The 13,820-nt window shown below is 42.2% G+C and overlaps 1 protein-coding gene across 1 annotated transcript in view; it reads left to right on the top strand.

Moving 5' to 3' along the window:
• T265_07689 (hypothetical protein) overlaps nt 1–10,831 on the top strand; it is a gene marked incomplete at both ends in the record, with an annotated part of 23,786 nt that extends 12,955 nt beyond the window's left edge. The window contains 2 exons of the mRNA XM_009173268.1: nt 4,279–5,010; nt 10,229–10,831. Coding sequence (XP_009171532.1) covers nt 4,279–5,010; nt 10,229–10,685 — 1,189 coding nt within the window. The remainder of the gene's footprint in view (nt 1–4,278; nt 5,011–10,228) is intronic.
• Between the last annotated feature and the right edge of the window lie 2,989 nt (nt 10,832–13,820).

Genomic DNA, 13,820 nt, shown 5'->3' with positions numbered 1-13,820 from the left:
GCGATTCGGAAGTCTACTGTCCCTCAGGGTGAAAAGAAACCACCCTCGGCATGCTGGAAATGTGGTGAGTGGCATTTCGTCAATTTTTGTCCGTTCAGAAGACACCGCTGCGGCAGGTGCTCCCGTATGGGACACAAAGAGTATCGGTGTCATGGCGAGAGAAGGCAAGCACCCAGGAGGCATTCTCGAATTAGAACTTCCAATTCCAAGCTTCCGATGGCTCGCATTGGTCTGGTCGCTCATCAAAGCCCACATGTGAACAGGAGGAAATACGTATCACTGCGTATTAACAGCACACCTGTTCGTCTCCAGCTGGATACGGAATCAGATATCACGATCATTTCAAAAAGAACTTGGAAATTTATTGGCAGCTCNCGCATTGGTCTGGTCGCTCATCAAAGCCCACATGTGAACAGGAGGAAATACGTATCACTGCGTATTAACAGCACACCTGTTCGTCTCCAGCTGGATACGGCATCAGATATCACGATCATTTCAAAAAGAACTTGGAAATTTATTGGCAGCCCAGCATTAACCAGGACCAAACAAGTTGCACGCACTGCATCCGGAAGTTTACTGAAACTCTCTGGGAGTTCAAGTGTTCCATAACTCTTGATGGTATCAATGTGAGTGGCATTTGTCATGTGTCCGATCGTCCTGGATTGGATTTGTTAGGATTAGATTGGATTGACAAGCTAAACCTTTCGGACAGGCCACTGAATACTATCTGTTACAAGACACAGGCGACGAAAGCGAACATATTCAAAAAGGTGCCTGACTCATTTTGGAAGAGGAACTCAGAAGGTCGCAACCCGTGCACTAAGTCTTTGTTGTACCACCCTCAATCAAATGGTCAAGTCGAGAGATTTGTGGATACTTTTCAACGAGCACTGTTGAAGTCTCGGGGGTAGGGATCAACGTACGATCTATCTCCAAAAGGGGGAAATGTCAGGGCGCCCCCAGACAGAAGAAAAAGTACATGTGCAGAGAGTGACGCATCGCCAAGGTCACCATGGGTTCGACACGTCCGGAAAGTAGGTGAGTTGGCGGCTCCCACCTAACATGGCTTAGCAACAGACGACCAGCGTAGTGGGCCTGAGAATGTTCACGACCGGAACACCACCATTGACTGTACGGAGCGAACAAGTGAACGACCATATTTGGCCAATTAGTCATCCTATATATATATTTACGCAGACGCTCTGTATCTTTTGTCCTGGCAATACAGCCGTGTCCCCAGTTCTCTGTCTTCTCCCTATCGCGTAGTCTGGCAGCCTCAGTGCAGGTGTAACCAATAGCTCGACCACCGCACGATACAACACCTGCGCACCTTTGGTGGTTGTTTTGACATGAATACTAGCTTGGGTGACTAAGACCGAGAACTAAGCTGAGGAAAATACCGTTACTTCAGGTGATATGGAAATAAAAATTCAGCGTCCGCGATAAAAACAACAATACGGAACAAGGTACACAATGTGGTGGTGCGAAAAATTACAACGGATAATCGAGACATCGTCTAGAAGTAGGCCCACTTGTTGGCGGAACTCAAACAAGAGGCTATTTTGTCAAAATTAACACAATATTTACACTATAACTCTATAGGATTCTAAACTTACCTTAGCAAAACTCAACGGACGAGGGTATTTGGGTCCATAAACTTAGTAACCGATAGACACACAGGTGCATACAAGATTTCAACAGAAGTATTTTAATTGAAACGCACAAATAAAAAATACAGTAGTACGTCCCATTGTATTGCATGGTTAGTGGACGTTTGTTGACCACATTTAATCAGACCACCCTATTTTCGAGTCGTATTACCTTACGCTACTTATGATTTCGGTCTCTAATACGAATGCTGCGGGTTTAAGACAGCTGATTAAATCAGTTAAAATTTCATCAACATCTTCCAACAATATCTCGTTTAAAACGATAAGCAGTTTCCAGTAGTGTCCCAAATGGCTACTACACATGATGGAATATGCACATTTATACAACATCAACTTATTCGGGCCTTACCAGTGGAATTCAGCATCACCCCCGCGGCAGATATCCAAGTCTACAGTTGCACTTGGGTCCAACAGCGCTATCTCGATCTCGAATGTGAGCCGGAAACGACAACAGACTTTATCGTTAAACATTTACGGAAGCACAGGATACATTACCGTGTCGTCTTCTTGGATCGCCAATAGGCCATTATGGTGCACCAGGTGTATCAGTGATCAAAGAGTTGGAGCCTGAGTGGGTCAGAAACAAGAACGTTTCCGTTCCACTTGCGCGTGCTCTTGGCGACTAACCTATTTCTATTAATCCAAAAAGCTTCTTATTGCTGTTGACTTCTGGAATTCTCCAAAGAGCGTCGCCTAATCACATAAAAGTTCTAGCGCGCTCAATCTAAGTGTTGATGCCTGAGTTAGCAGCTGATGGGTTTATGAACGTAGATGTATAGTTATAGTTATAGTATATTTATAGCATAGTACTGTTATAGTATATTTATTTGTCTCCATCAATTTTCTCGCTATCGTCAAAGCAACACTTGACTTTTAAATCACCGAATAAAGCCAAAACCTCAATGTTTCGAGCAGTACTGGTCCAAAAATGCTACATGTCGTCTGAAACACCTTATATGCCTGAAATGGAGTTCCATTGGGCTGTTGTCCAGAACAGACAATTCAGGTAGCGTGATCCCGTATGTATGATCATGTGTTTGGGCTAAATTGAATATGCCATAGACATTGTACCGTACAGAGTAATCGTGAAAGTGAGCATCATTGAAGTTAGCAGATAACCCTAACTTTGGCTAGAAAACAGGTCACATATTTTTGCTCACCGAATGCGTGAATACATGCTCAAGTTCCTGAGTAATTAAAAGCATAGAATGAAACTAAAAATGTCCCCCGGGAGTGACTTGATCTCGATTATCAGTTAACCGACAACTAAAGCACTGCCGAAAGAGGCTAAGTTACATTTTTTCGTTTCACGCTACTGGAGGCACTCAGATAGGAAACCGCCAATTTCTAGGAGGTCAGATAATCGATAACTGGCTTTGAATGAGAAAGATCACTTCTCAAGAGGAATAAAATTTTGGGTTCAGGACGTAGTAACTGGTGCAAATTGGATGATAAGACCCGTAACAACACACGGCATGTGGCTACCAAAAATATTAGAAGTGTATTTTAGGAAAAAAGGCACACGTAACTGCGGAATCAATAAGAGTTGGCAGTACTTTTAGTTCAATCCGTAGCCCGCCCACCCCAGAATCAAACATTGCCGGAGGTACTCTATATTCGGTCAAAATAATAACATCTTCCGTTGCATTTCTGTTTTAAATTGGGTTATTTAATTTATTGTTATTTGCATGTCTACGACACGCGCTTCAAATTTCTAGCTTCCAAAGCACGCGTTTGCTGCCAAACTATTCCGCTCTCTCCAAGTACGAAGTGTCAAGTACTAGCATCCAGGAGGTCATGTGACCCGTATGACCGCAGCTTAACCCGCTTTTGGTTATTCAGCTGGATGATTTTGGATGATTTTTCCGCGAGCGCCTACTAGAACGAAGCAAGCATGTATACTAATTCGGCCATGGTAGTTGACGAAGCTGGTCAGTAGTCAGTTAATTTTAATGTTTCCATGGTTAACAAAGTTCATTTCTGGGATTTGAGATGGTTCTCTGAGTGCATTTGAAAGAAGCCCAATAAAGGTGTAACTATTCTCCGGTCCTGTATAAGGACCGGATCACGTAATAATTTTGATTCAAGTGTATCCACAGAGAAATGCGCATATTTACACAATGTTGAAATAACAACTTGGAGGGAATTTCACAAGCGGTTATGTTGATTAATGTAGTTTCGCCCCACTAGTCATTACCATTGCTCAGTTATGACTCAATCACGGGTAAAAACTAATAACTAATATTTGTCAGAACTCTGACTCACTGAACTATGTTTTAGTGATTATTGACGGGGAGGATGGATGAAATTTACCTTGGATTTGGATTTGCTGATGCTGGATTCGGACTCTGGGTTAACTGCCCAGTATCATTCAGCTGTACATCTAACCTCTATCCTTTTGAACCAAATTTAGCGTATCCGCAAAAATTCGATCGGTGCCTAAGTTTTCAGATATTCATTCCAGACCTTAGGATGGTGACAGGTCCTAGGCACCTTGGTCCTGCAGGCACCAAGGGCTTTTGAATTAGTCACCCGTATTTTTCTTAAGCTGCGTAAGTCAGCCAACACAGTTTTCTAACATAGCTTCAATTTATGTTTTTCTCCACAGATTCGGTGTTCATATGAAGCGACTGTATCTAATCTGTGGGAGCGGCTGTCACCAGGGGAAAGGTTTATTTATATTTTTGGTTCAGGATGCAACTGTGATACAAAATCGACTGTTGCTTCTAGCTCACCAGCCACTATCGAGCTCGGTTTTATCACGACGCATTACACATCCGCATATCACAAGTACACCTTTGCTACCGCACGAAGTTACAGCCAACGGAGCAACCAAGTCAGAGGGCTACTGGTTTGAAGGAGAGTCACCAGTCAATCAAGCGTCACGAATTTCCATGTCTCCATTTAAGCTAGATCCCTTGATCAATGAACAGGGACCAAACAGCAGTCGTCCGGCGCATGATTATGCACTTTCGTCGCCAAGACAGACGCAAAGTTCTGTAACATTTGAGAACGGGCTCAATTACTCAAACCAAACGCGAGCCCCATGTGAGCATAAACAAGCATCTGGGAAGTGGTTTACTGACGGATGCTCACAAACATCAGCTGATTCCAACAGTGTCAATGAAGAAACTAATCTGGGAGAAGAAAACGAAGAACTAAAACGAGAAACACAAACTCCAGATCCCATCTTTCGAAGCTTTTTGATGCGCGGACATGCACAGGCACAAAAACTCAAGCATTTTGGAAATCAGCCCGTTTATGCAAACACAGGAAACTTTCCAAGCCCAGTGCAATTGGACAACACAGTTCCGGGGGCCGAACGGATGACAGATGGCAGGTGGGTTAATATGATAAAATACAAAGGTACTCAAGATGTCCAGTCATAATATCATATACTTGCATTTCGAATTCAGAATGTTTGATAAAAACATATTTGAATTGTACCGCTCTAGAGGAGATTCTGCCATGGGTGTTTAACTCTTAGGTGAACTTTTAGAAGGCGTACTGCCGTTATCTCAACTTTATCTGTAGTCTACCTGGTAGAAGACGTTTGAATGGTTACACGGGTTTAGAAGCACTAATATTCTACTGATCTTTTAGGGACACATTGAAGTGGGCCTACTTCTAGACGATATCTCGATTATCCGTTGTAATTTTTCGCACCCAACTTTATCTGTACCTGGTAGAAGACGTTTGAATGGTTACACGGGTTTAGAAGCACTAATATTCTACTGATCTTTTAGGGACACATTGAAGTGAAGTTACTTCTAGACGATATCTCGATTATCCGTTGTAATTTTTCGCACCACCACATTGTGTACCTTGTTCCGTATTGTTGTTTTTTATCGCGGACGCTGAATTTTTATTTCCATATCACCTGAAGTAACGGTATTTTCCTCAGCTTAGTTCTCGGTCTTAGTCACCCAAGCTAGTATTCATGTCAAAACAACCACCAAAGGTGCGCATCAAAAAGCTTCGAAAGATGGGATCTGGAGTTTGTGTTTCTCGTTTTAGTTCTTCGTTTTCTTCTCCCAGATTAGTTTCTTCATTGACACTGTTGGAATCAGCTGATGTTTGTGAGCATCCGTCAGTAAACCACTTCCCAGATGCTTGTTTATGCTCACATGGGGCTCGCGTTTGGTTTGAGTAATTGAGCCCGTTCTCAAATGTTACAGAACTTTGCGTCTGTCTTGGCGACGAAAGTGCATAATCATGCGCCGGACGACTGCTGTTTGGTCCCTGTTCATTGATCAAGGGATCTAGCTTAAATGGAGACATGGAAATTCGTGACGCTTGATTGACTGGTGACTCTCCTTCAAACCAGTAGCCCTCTGACTTGGTTGCTCCGTTGGCTGTAACTTCGTGCGGTAGCAAAGGTGTACTTGTGATATGCGGATGTGTAATGCGTCGTGATAAAACCGAGCTCGATAGTGGCTGGTGAGCTAGAAGCAACAGTCGATTTTGTATCACAGTTGCATCCTGAACCAAAAATATAAATAAACCTTTCCCCTGGTGACAGCCGCTCCCACAGATTAGATACAGTCGCTTCATATGAACACCGAATCTGTGGAGAAAAACATAAATTGAAGCTATGTTAGAAAACTGTGTTGGCTGACTTACGCAGCTTAAGAAAAATACGGGTGACTAATTCAAAAGCCCTTGGTGCCTGCAGGACCAAGGTGCCTAGGACCTGTCACCATCCTAAGGTCTGGAATGAATATCTGAAAACTTAGGCACCGATCGAATTTTTGCGGATACGCTAAATTTGGTTCAAAAGGATAGAGGTTAGATGTACAGCTGAATGATACTGGGCAGTTAACCCAGAGTCCGAATCCAGCATCAGCAAATCCAAATCCAAGGTAAATTTCATCCATCCTCCCCGTCAATAATCACTAAAACATAGTTCAGTGAGTCAGAGTTCTGACAAATATTAGTTATTAGTTTTTACCCGTGATTGAGTCATAACTGAGCAATGGTAATGACTAGTGGGGCGAAACTACATTAATCAACATAACCGCTTGTGAAATTCCCTCCAAGTTGTTATTTCAACATTGTGTAAATATGCGCATTTCTCTGTGGATACACTTGAATCAAAATTATTACGTGATCCGGTCCTTATACAGGACCGGAGAATAGTTACACCTTTATTGGGCTTCTTTCAAATGCACTCAGAGAACCATCTCAAATCCCAGAAATGAACTTTGTTAACCATGGAAACATTAAAATTAACTGACTACTGACCAGCTTCGTCAACTACCATGGCCGAATTAGTATACATGCTTGCTTCGTTCTAGTAGGCGCTCGCGGAAAAATCATCCAAAATCATCCAGCTGAATAACCAAAAGCGGGTTAAGCTGCGGTCATACGGGTCACATGACCTCCTGGATGCTAGTACTTGACACTTCGTACTTGGAGAGAGCGGAATAGTTTGGCAGCAAACGCGTGCTTTGGAAGCTAGAAATTTGAAGCGCGTGTCGTAGACATGCAAATAACAATAAATTAAATAACCCAATTTAAAACAGAAATGCAACGGAAGATGTTATTATTTTGACCGAATATAGAGTACCTCCGGCAATGTTTGATTCTGGGGTGGGCGGGCTACGGATTGAACTAAAAGTACTGCCAACTCTTATTGATTCCGCAGTTACGTGTGCCTTTTTTCCTAAAATACACTTCTAATATTTTTGGTAGCCACATGCCGTGTGTTGTTACGGGTCTTATCATCCAATTTGCACCAGTTACTACGTCCTGAACCCAAAATTTTATTCCTCTTGAGAAGTGATCTTTCTCATTCAAAGCCAGTTATCGATTATCTGACCTCCTAGAAATTGGCGGTTTCCTATCTGAGTGCCTCCAGTAGCGTGAAACGAAAAAATGTAACTTAGCCTCTTTCGGCAGTGCTTTAGTTGTCGGTTAACTGATAATCGAGATCAAGTCACTCCCGGGGGACATTTTTAGTTTCATTCTATGCTTTTAATTACTCAGGAACTTGAGCATGTATTCACGCATTCGGTGAGCAAAAATATGTGACCTGTTTTCTAGCCAAAGTTAGGGTTATCTGCTAACTTCAATGATGCTCACTTTCACGATTACTCTGTACGGTACAATGTCTATGGCATATTCAATTTAGCCCAAACACATGATCATACATACGGGATCACGCTACCTGAATTGTCTGTTCTGGACAACAGCCCAATGGAACTCCATTTCAGGCATATAAGGTGTTTCAGACGACATGTAGCATTTTTGGACCAGTACTGCTCGAAACATTGAGGTTTTGGCTTTATTCGGTGATTTAAAAGTCAAGTGTTGCTTTGACGATAGCGAGAAAATTGATGGAGACAAATAAATATACTATAACAGTACTATGCTATAAATATACTATAACTATAACTATACATCTACGTTCATAAACCCATCAGCTGCTAACTCAGGCATCAACACTTAGATTGAGCGCGCTAGAACTTTTATGTGATTAGGCAACGCTCTTTGGAGAATTCCAGAAGTCAACAGCAATAAGAAGCTTTTTGGATTAATAGAAATAGGTTAGTCGCCAAGAGCACGCGCAAGTGGAACGGAAACGTTCTTGTTTCTGACCCACTCAGGCTCCAACTCTTTGATCACTGATACACCTGGTGCACCATAATGGCCTATTGGCGATCCAAGAAGACGACACGGTAATGTATCCTGTGCTTCCGTAAATGTTTAACGATAAAGTCTGTTGTCGTTTCCGGCTCACATTCGAGATCGAGATAGCGCTGTTGGACCCAAGTGCAACTGTAGACTTGGATATCTGCCGCGGGGGTGATGCTGAATTCCACTGGTAAGGCCCGAATAAGTTGATGTTGTATAAATGTGCATATTCCATCATGTGTAGTAGCCATTTGGGACACTACTGGAAACTGCTTATCGTTTTAAACGAGATATTGTTGGAAGATGTTGATGAAATTTTAACTGATTTAATCAGCTGTCTTAAACCCGCAGCATTCGTATTAGAGACCGAAATCATAAGTAGCGTAAGGTAATACGACTCGAAAATAGGGTGGTCTGATTAAATGTGGTCAACAAACGTCCACTAACCATGCAATACAATGGGACGTACTACTGTATTTTTTATTTGTGCGTTTCAATTAAAATACTTCTGTTGAAATCTTGTATGCACCTGTGTGTCTATCGGTTACTAAGTTTATGGACCCAAATACCCTCGTCCGTTGAGTTTTGCTAAGGTAAGTTTAGAATCCTATAGAGTTATAGTGTAAATATTGTGTTAATTTTGACAAAATAGCCTCTTGTTTGAGTTCCGCCAACAAGTGGGCCTACTTCTAGACGATGTCTCGATTATCCGTTGTAATTTTTCGCACCACCACATTGTGTACCTTGTTCCGTATTGTTGTTTTTTATCGCGGACGCTGAATTTTTATTTCCATATCACCTGAAGTAACGGTATTTTCCTCAGCTTAGTTCTCGGTCTTAGTCACCCAAGCTAGTATTCATGTCAAAACAACCACCAAAGGTGTGCAGGTTATATTAAAACCCAAAACGAAGTCAAGAATAATTGTACAGCACTTCCTGTGTACAATGTAAGCCTGACGCCTTCTGGATGCGTCATTAGCTACCGACATTCGGCCAATACTGGGTGAGGGCTGGCTGTTGAGTCCAGACTTTCGATCAATCAGATCTCGGATTGTTGCGGGTCCTACAAGCGCCCCGAACTTTTGATCAATCTTGCGCGGGACGGGCCTTTCGGCCCTAGCAGCACCTGACTGCGAGCGGTAAAGTGAGATCTGTGTGGAATTCCATTTAACACTGCCCCCTCCAGCAGTTCTTCTAATCGACAGCAGTCTATTCTTCGTAGGGCGGATAGGTAGATATTTTGGACAGATAGGCTGTAATACAGTCAGGGTTGGACGAACGTACTGAAGGAGCATGTTGTGACATGTATCCAATGTGTGTTTTACTAGTCACATACAATAGCGTCACTTTATCTCCATCATATTTTCGCTCTCATTAGAGGCGCGCCTGTTACCACCACCAGCATATGCCGATCACATCTTAATTACTTGTACATGGTTGCTGGACTTTTAGAATTTATACCCACATTACCTTTTCTCAAAAAGTCCTCCATATTGTCTAGCGAAGTCAGCCCGGGGAGTCTAAACAACAGAGAAGATCAAGCACTGGACTCGAGTTTTGCCCCCCAATCCGGCTCATAAGCGATACATGCCCCTAGCCTTGCCGGGGTCTGAATTCCCTAGGTCTGATAGGCCAGGCCAGCGTACAACCACTGCTCTACGAGCACCAGCTGCACGCATTCGAATTATCACATGTGAATAGACAAACGCTTTCACGCTCGACCGATGTAGTTGGCTTTTTCGACGCCGCGAACGACTACCCAGGGTCCGTCCTGGTGGCTACGATCGATTTACCGACTTAACAGGTTTTCGCGAGCCAGGAACAGTCATGGAAGCTTGAATCCTACTGGCCACTTTTTTAATTGTCATGAGTGGTTGCGAGCTTTGTAGACTTTGTGTTCATATTCAGCTTCTCTATTCCAGGTGGGAAGATAAAGTGGAAGATCACCCGCTTCGGAGTCAAGTTAACAGTGTGAAACGTAGCTGGGGACCAATCTATCACTTTGAACCTATTGATGAGAAAGAAGAGCGAGTGTCAAGAAGTGAATCTGGATCAACCATTAGAGCACAAGAAGACGACCATCCAGTTGTCACTTCCTCTACTCCTGGAGATGAAATTCTCGAGGAAGAACTGTTCGGAAGCGAAGTTGGACGGTCCGAATGGAACGAAAAGCAAGGGAAACGCGAAAAATCAGTTCTACGTGAAAATAGTATTCGAAGGGTTATCACAAGATCAGCAACATGGAATGGGTGGCTTTTTGGCAAGCCATTGGACCTACAAGCTTCTGAACACAAGGTGTTAGATGCGACTGTTCAGACGGAAGATGAAGACGACAGTATGCATAGTGGATCCGATATTGCTATTCGCACAACATTCTAGCTTTCACTGGGCATTGTGTGTTCCAGTTGGTTATCAAGACAGCCACACTGCTCGATTATTGATTTTATTAGTGTATCTAAATCATAAAGTTTCCTGGATTAAATGGCGCATATGTGGTTGAAAGGTGAATAAAGTTTACAAGGCGATATCCTGAAAACGATTTTACACGGCTACACGCTGATTCCAAATAGTTATAATTTGTCAAAACGCATACAATGAACTCATGGTTCACAAAACGGAGCAGCTGGATCTGACAGTGCTTGCCCTCTGGAGGTATTTCAGCCACGGTTTACCGTGCCTTCATTATCCTTCCGCAATACTGTTTCACATTGCCTATGGTATAATGCGCACAACTGGTTAAAGCAGCTGTAGGCTGTAGAAGTTTCCCGCCTAACACAGTACTTGCACAAAAATAACAGTTGAACGCAGTTCTATTGGAAGAATGTTCCTTGTACAGGACCTAATACTGGAAGTTATACGAGAGAGATCATCAGAGATCAACTTGAGCTTTTCTTCGCCCATAAGATAAATGGGGCTAGAGTCTACTCAACGAGTCATCTTGTCGATTACCAGTTGAAAGCTTATTTCACTGTAGATAAAGAGTGGCACATAGAGAGTACAAAAATACTAGAACATATAGTTGAATGTTTATGAATAACTGAAACCTATCCTTGTTCAGGATTGTTCGTAGGTAACACCAATAGCGAGATTAGGGTGCTCTACTTCAATTGCATTTAAAAATTCACTCGGATCACCTCAAATAATGTCACGATACGGCTTCAGTTATTACTAAAATAGTGTGATGTGCACAACACTGGAAGGATTCTTACTGAAGGTGCTGCAAAATTTAAAAGGAGTTGCACATACAGACGTCCCTCTAGAGAAAGATAAGGACTGTCGTAGCGTATTTCCATTAATCGAGCAGATAATTCGAATCAAGACACAACACACACTCTGTGCCGAAGCTTTTAGTAGTGACACGACTCTCATAGCAACTTTTTCCAAGTAGCTATACTGTTCTACCATTGAAAGGTTAAATTCCCAAATACGAAGATCTCTAAACGACCGAAAAATGTGATTACATTTATTGGGTGGAGGGTACCTAAAGCACATGAGCACAACTTCCTGTTTCAGCCGTGAATTTCACACAGGAACTTAGCTAAGCTTTTTTGCATTTGAAACAAATGCACTGGCCTCTGGGCATGGATGCTTTGCCGGAAAAGAGAGAGTTTACCAGGGAAGAAAAAAAATAATGGTCATGTAGGGAACCAGATGACTGGTAGTAATGGTGAAAGTATTTACCCATGTTTGATTTCTGCGAGTTACTTGCCTCATTATTTTGAATCCGAGATTCACTGCTTCTGGGAAGATTCAGACAACAAACAATTTCAAAACGATCCTGGGCTGATAGGTGGATACTAATATCTTCACGGACCTAGGCAATTACCTTGCAAACATTTCGTCACCATACGAGGAAGCATCACCCGTGCCCGCATTGACAAATACCTCGATGCGCTTTTCACGCACTCATCTACGAATAACAGGGCAACACCACGCCAGTTTTTTACCATGCCCAACTATCCTACTCGGCTTTCATTTGGTGTAATAGAAAACACATACATGGAAGTCAAACTTAGTACGCCTTGAATGCCATTTTTGATTTTTCGGTATAAAACATCATCGGTAATTTTGGGTAAAAGCAACTTTTATAGAACGTCCTTTTGGGCTGTTTTTGCTTGTTTGTGCCGTTATGCACTCCCAAACAACGGTGTATACGATTTGCCTAACAACTTAACGCAGCTTAAATTCAAGAAAATTATGCGCAACGAAAAAGTAATCCTAGGAGGTTGATCCGTTAAATTTACGATCAAAATTGTTAAATTTTCTACCTGCGACAGGAAACCACATACATTTGAAATTAATGAACTAGATGTTGCAGTGAGCAAAGGATGCGAGTATACGGTAATGGAATAGTAAACCAAACAAGTCTGAATTATTTTTACTAATTCTACGTCAGTTTAATGAGCACAGAAAACTTTATATCCCAGAATTTACTTTCCGTAATCTCCAAATATCCCGCTCTATTGTTAGCCTGGAGCCCATCAAGATAGCGGTGCACTTAAGATACGAGAGTGCGTCTGAACTGTTGATCAAAATTCACAGAGCCTTTCCTTCTTGAAGAGAGCTGTTTATGATAGAAGACGCACTCGCTAATTTTGTCCTTCATTACTGTTAGATATAGAACACGTAGTGGAAATAAATGTCAAGCTAAAGGGTCTACATTAGTATGTGCATGTGGGGATGCTAATGCAGCTTTGGAAATTCACTGCATATTCTAGGAGATTCTCATGAAATGCAGTGGCCCTTATCGACAGGCGGTGCCCGGAAAGCCACACCAATTCAAACCGCTATGACATATTAATTAAGCTTGTTTCAGATCTGATACTATATGAGCCGCCAAGCCCAAATTCTGAACAAATGGCAGTCTGATTTCGAGGCGCAAACAATCTCCTCAGAATCAGTAATATGTCTGAAAACCAGGTGTTCGTCTGCTTGAAAACACTGTTGCCGAATTTTCTAGGTAAGTTTGATGTGATCGTTTATGTCTTTTGTGGCTGGTTGGTAGGCTGTAATTAATCGAATACTGACATTCGCGCTGGTGACTATCATCCGTTTCCTTGAGAATGATCAGCAAACATCACCTCACTCTCTAAAAAAATTATTGCACTAGACTAACGACAATAACACCTTTAGGTTCTGAACAGATCGCTCTACAAAAATTTAAGAGAAATTCATATTTGATGATGATTTGCATTATGAATAACCCGAACATTGTCAAACCAGTAAGGGTGTTTCGCAATCAGAAAAGTCCAGTGTATGGAAACTGGGCGGATTAGATTTTTCGGAACAACCAAAAGACTGGTATGCTACAGTCGAATGGCCCAAATCACCTTCATTAAAGAAAGTCCGACGAAAGCTTTTGTTTCTAGTTCAGTGTTAAAGTATGCGACTTTACCAAGAAGCATTTCATGAACTAGCAGACCAAGATAATGTGCAGTATTTATACACTGTCACCACGGTCACCATTTGATCCAAACTACCTCTTGGCGGGCACCTGGTGTAATTCAGCAGTAA

This window comes from Opisthorchis viverrini (assembly GCF_000715545.1).
Source record: "Opisthorchis viverrini unplaced genomic scaffold opera_v5_180, whole genome shotgun sequence".
In the NCBI taxonomy this organism is placed as follows: domain Eukaryota; kingdom Metazoa; phylum Platyhelminthes; class Trematoda; order Opisthorchiida; family Opisthorchiidae; genus Opisthorchis; species Opisthorchis viverrini.
The sequence above is the reverse complement of the archived record's forward strand: the minus strand, read 5'-3'. Positions and strand labels throughout refer to the sequence as shown.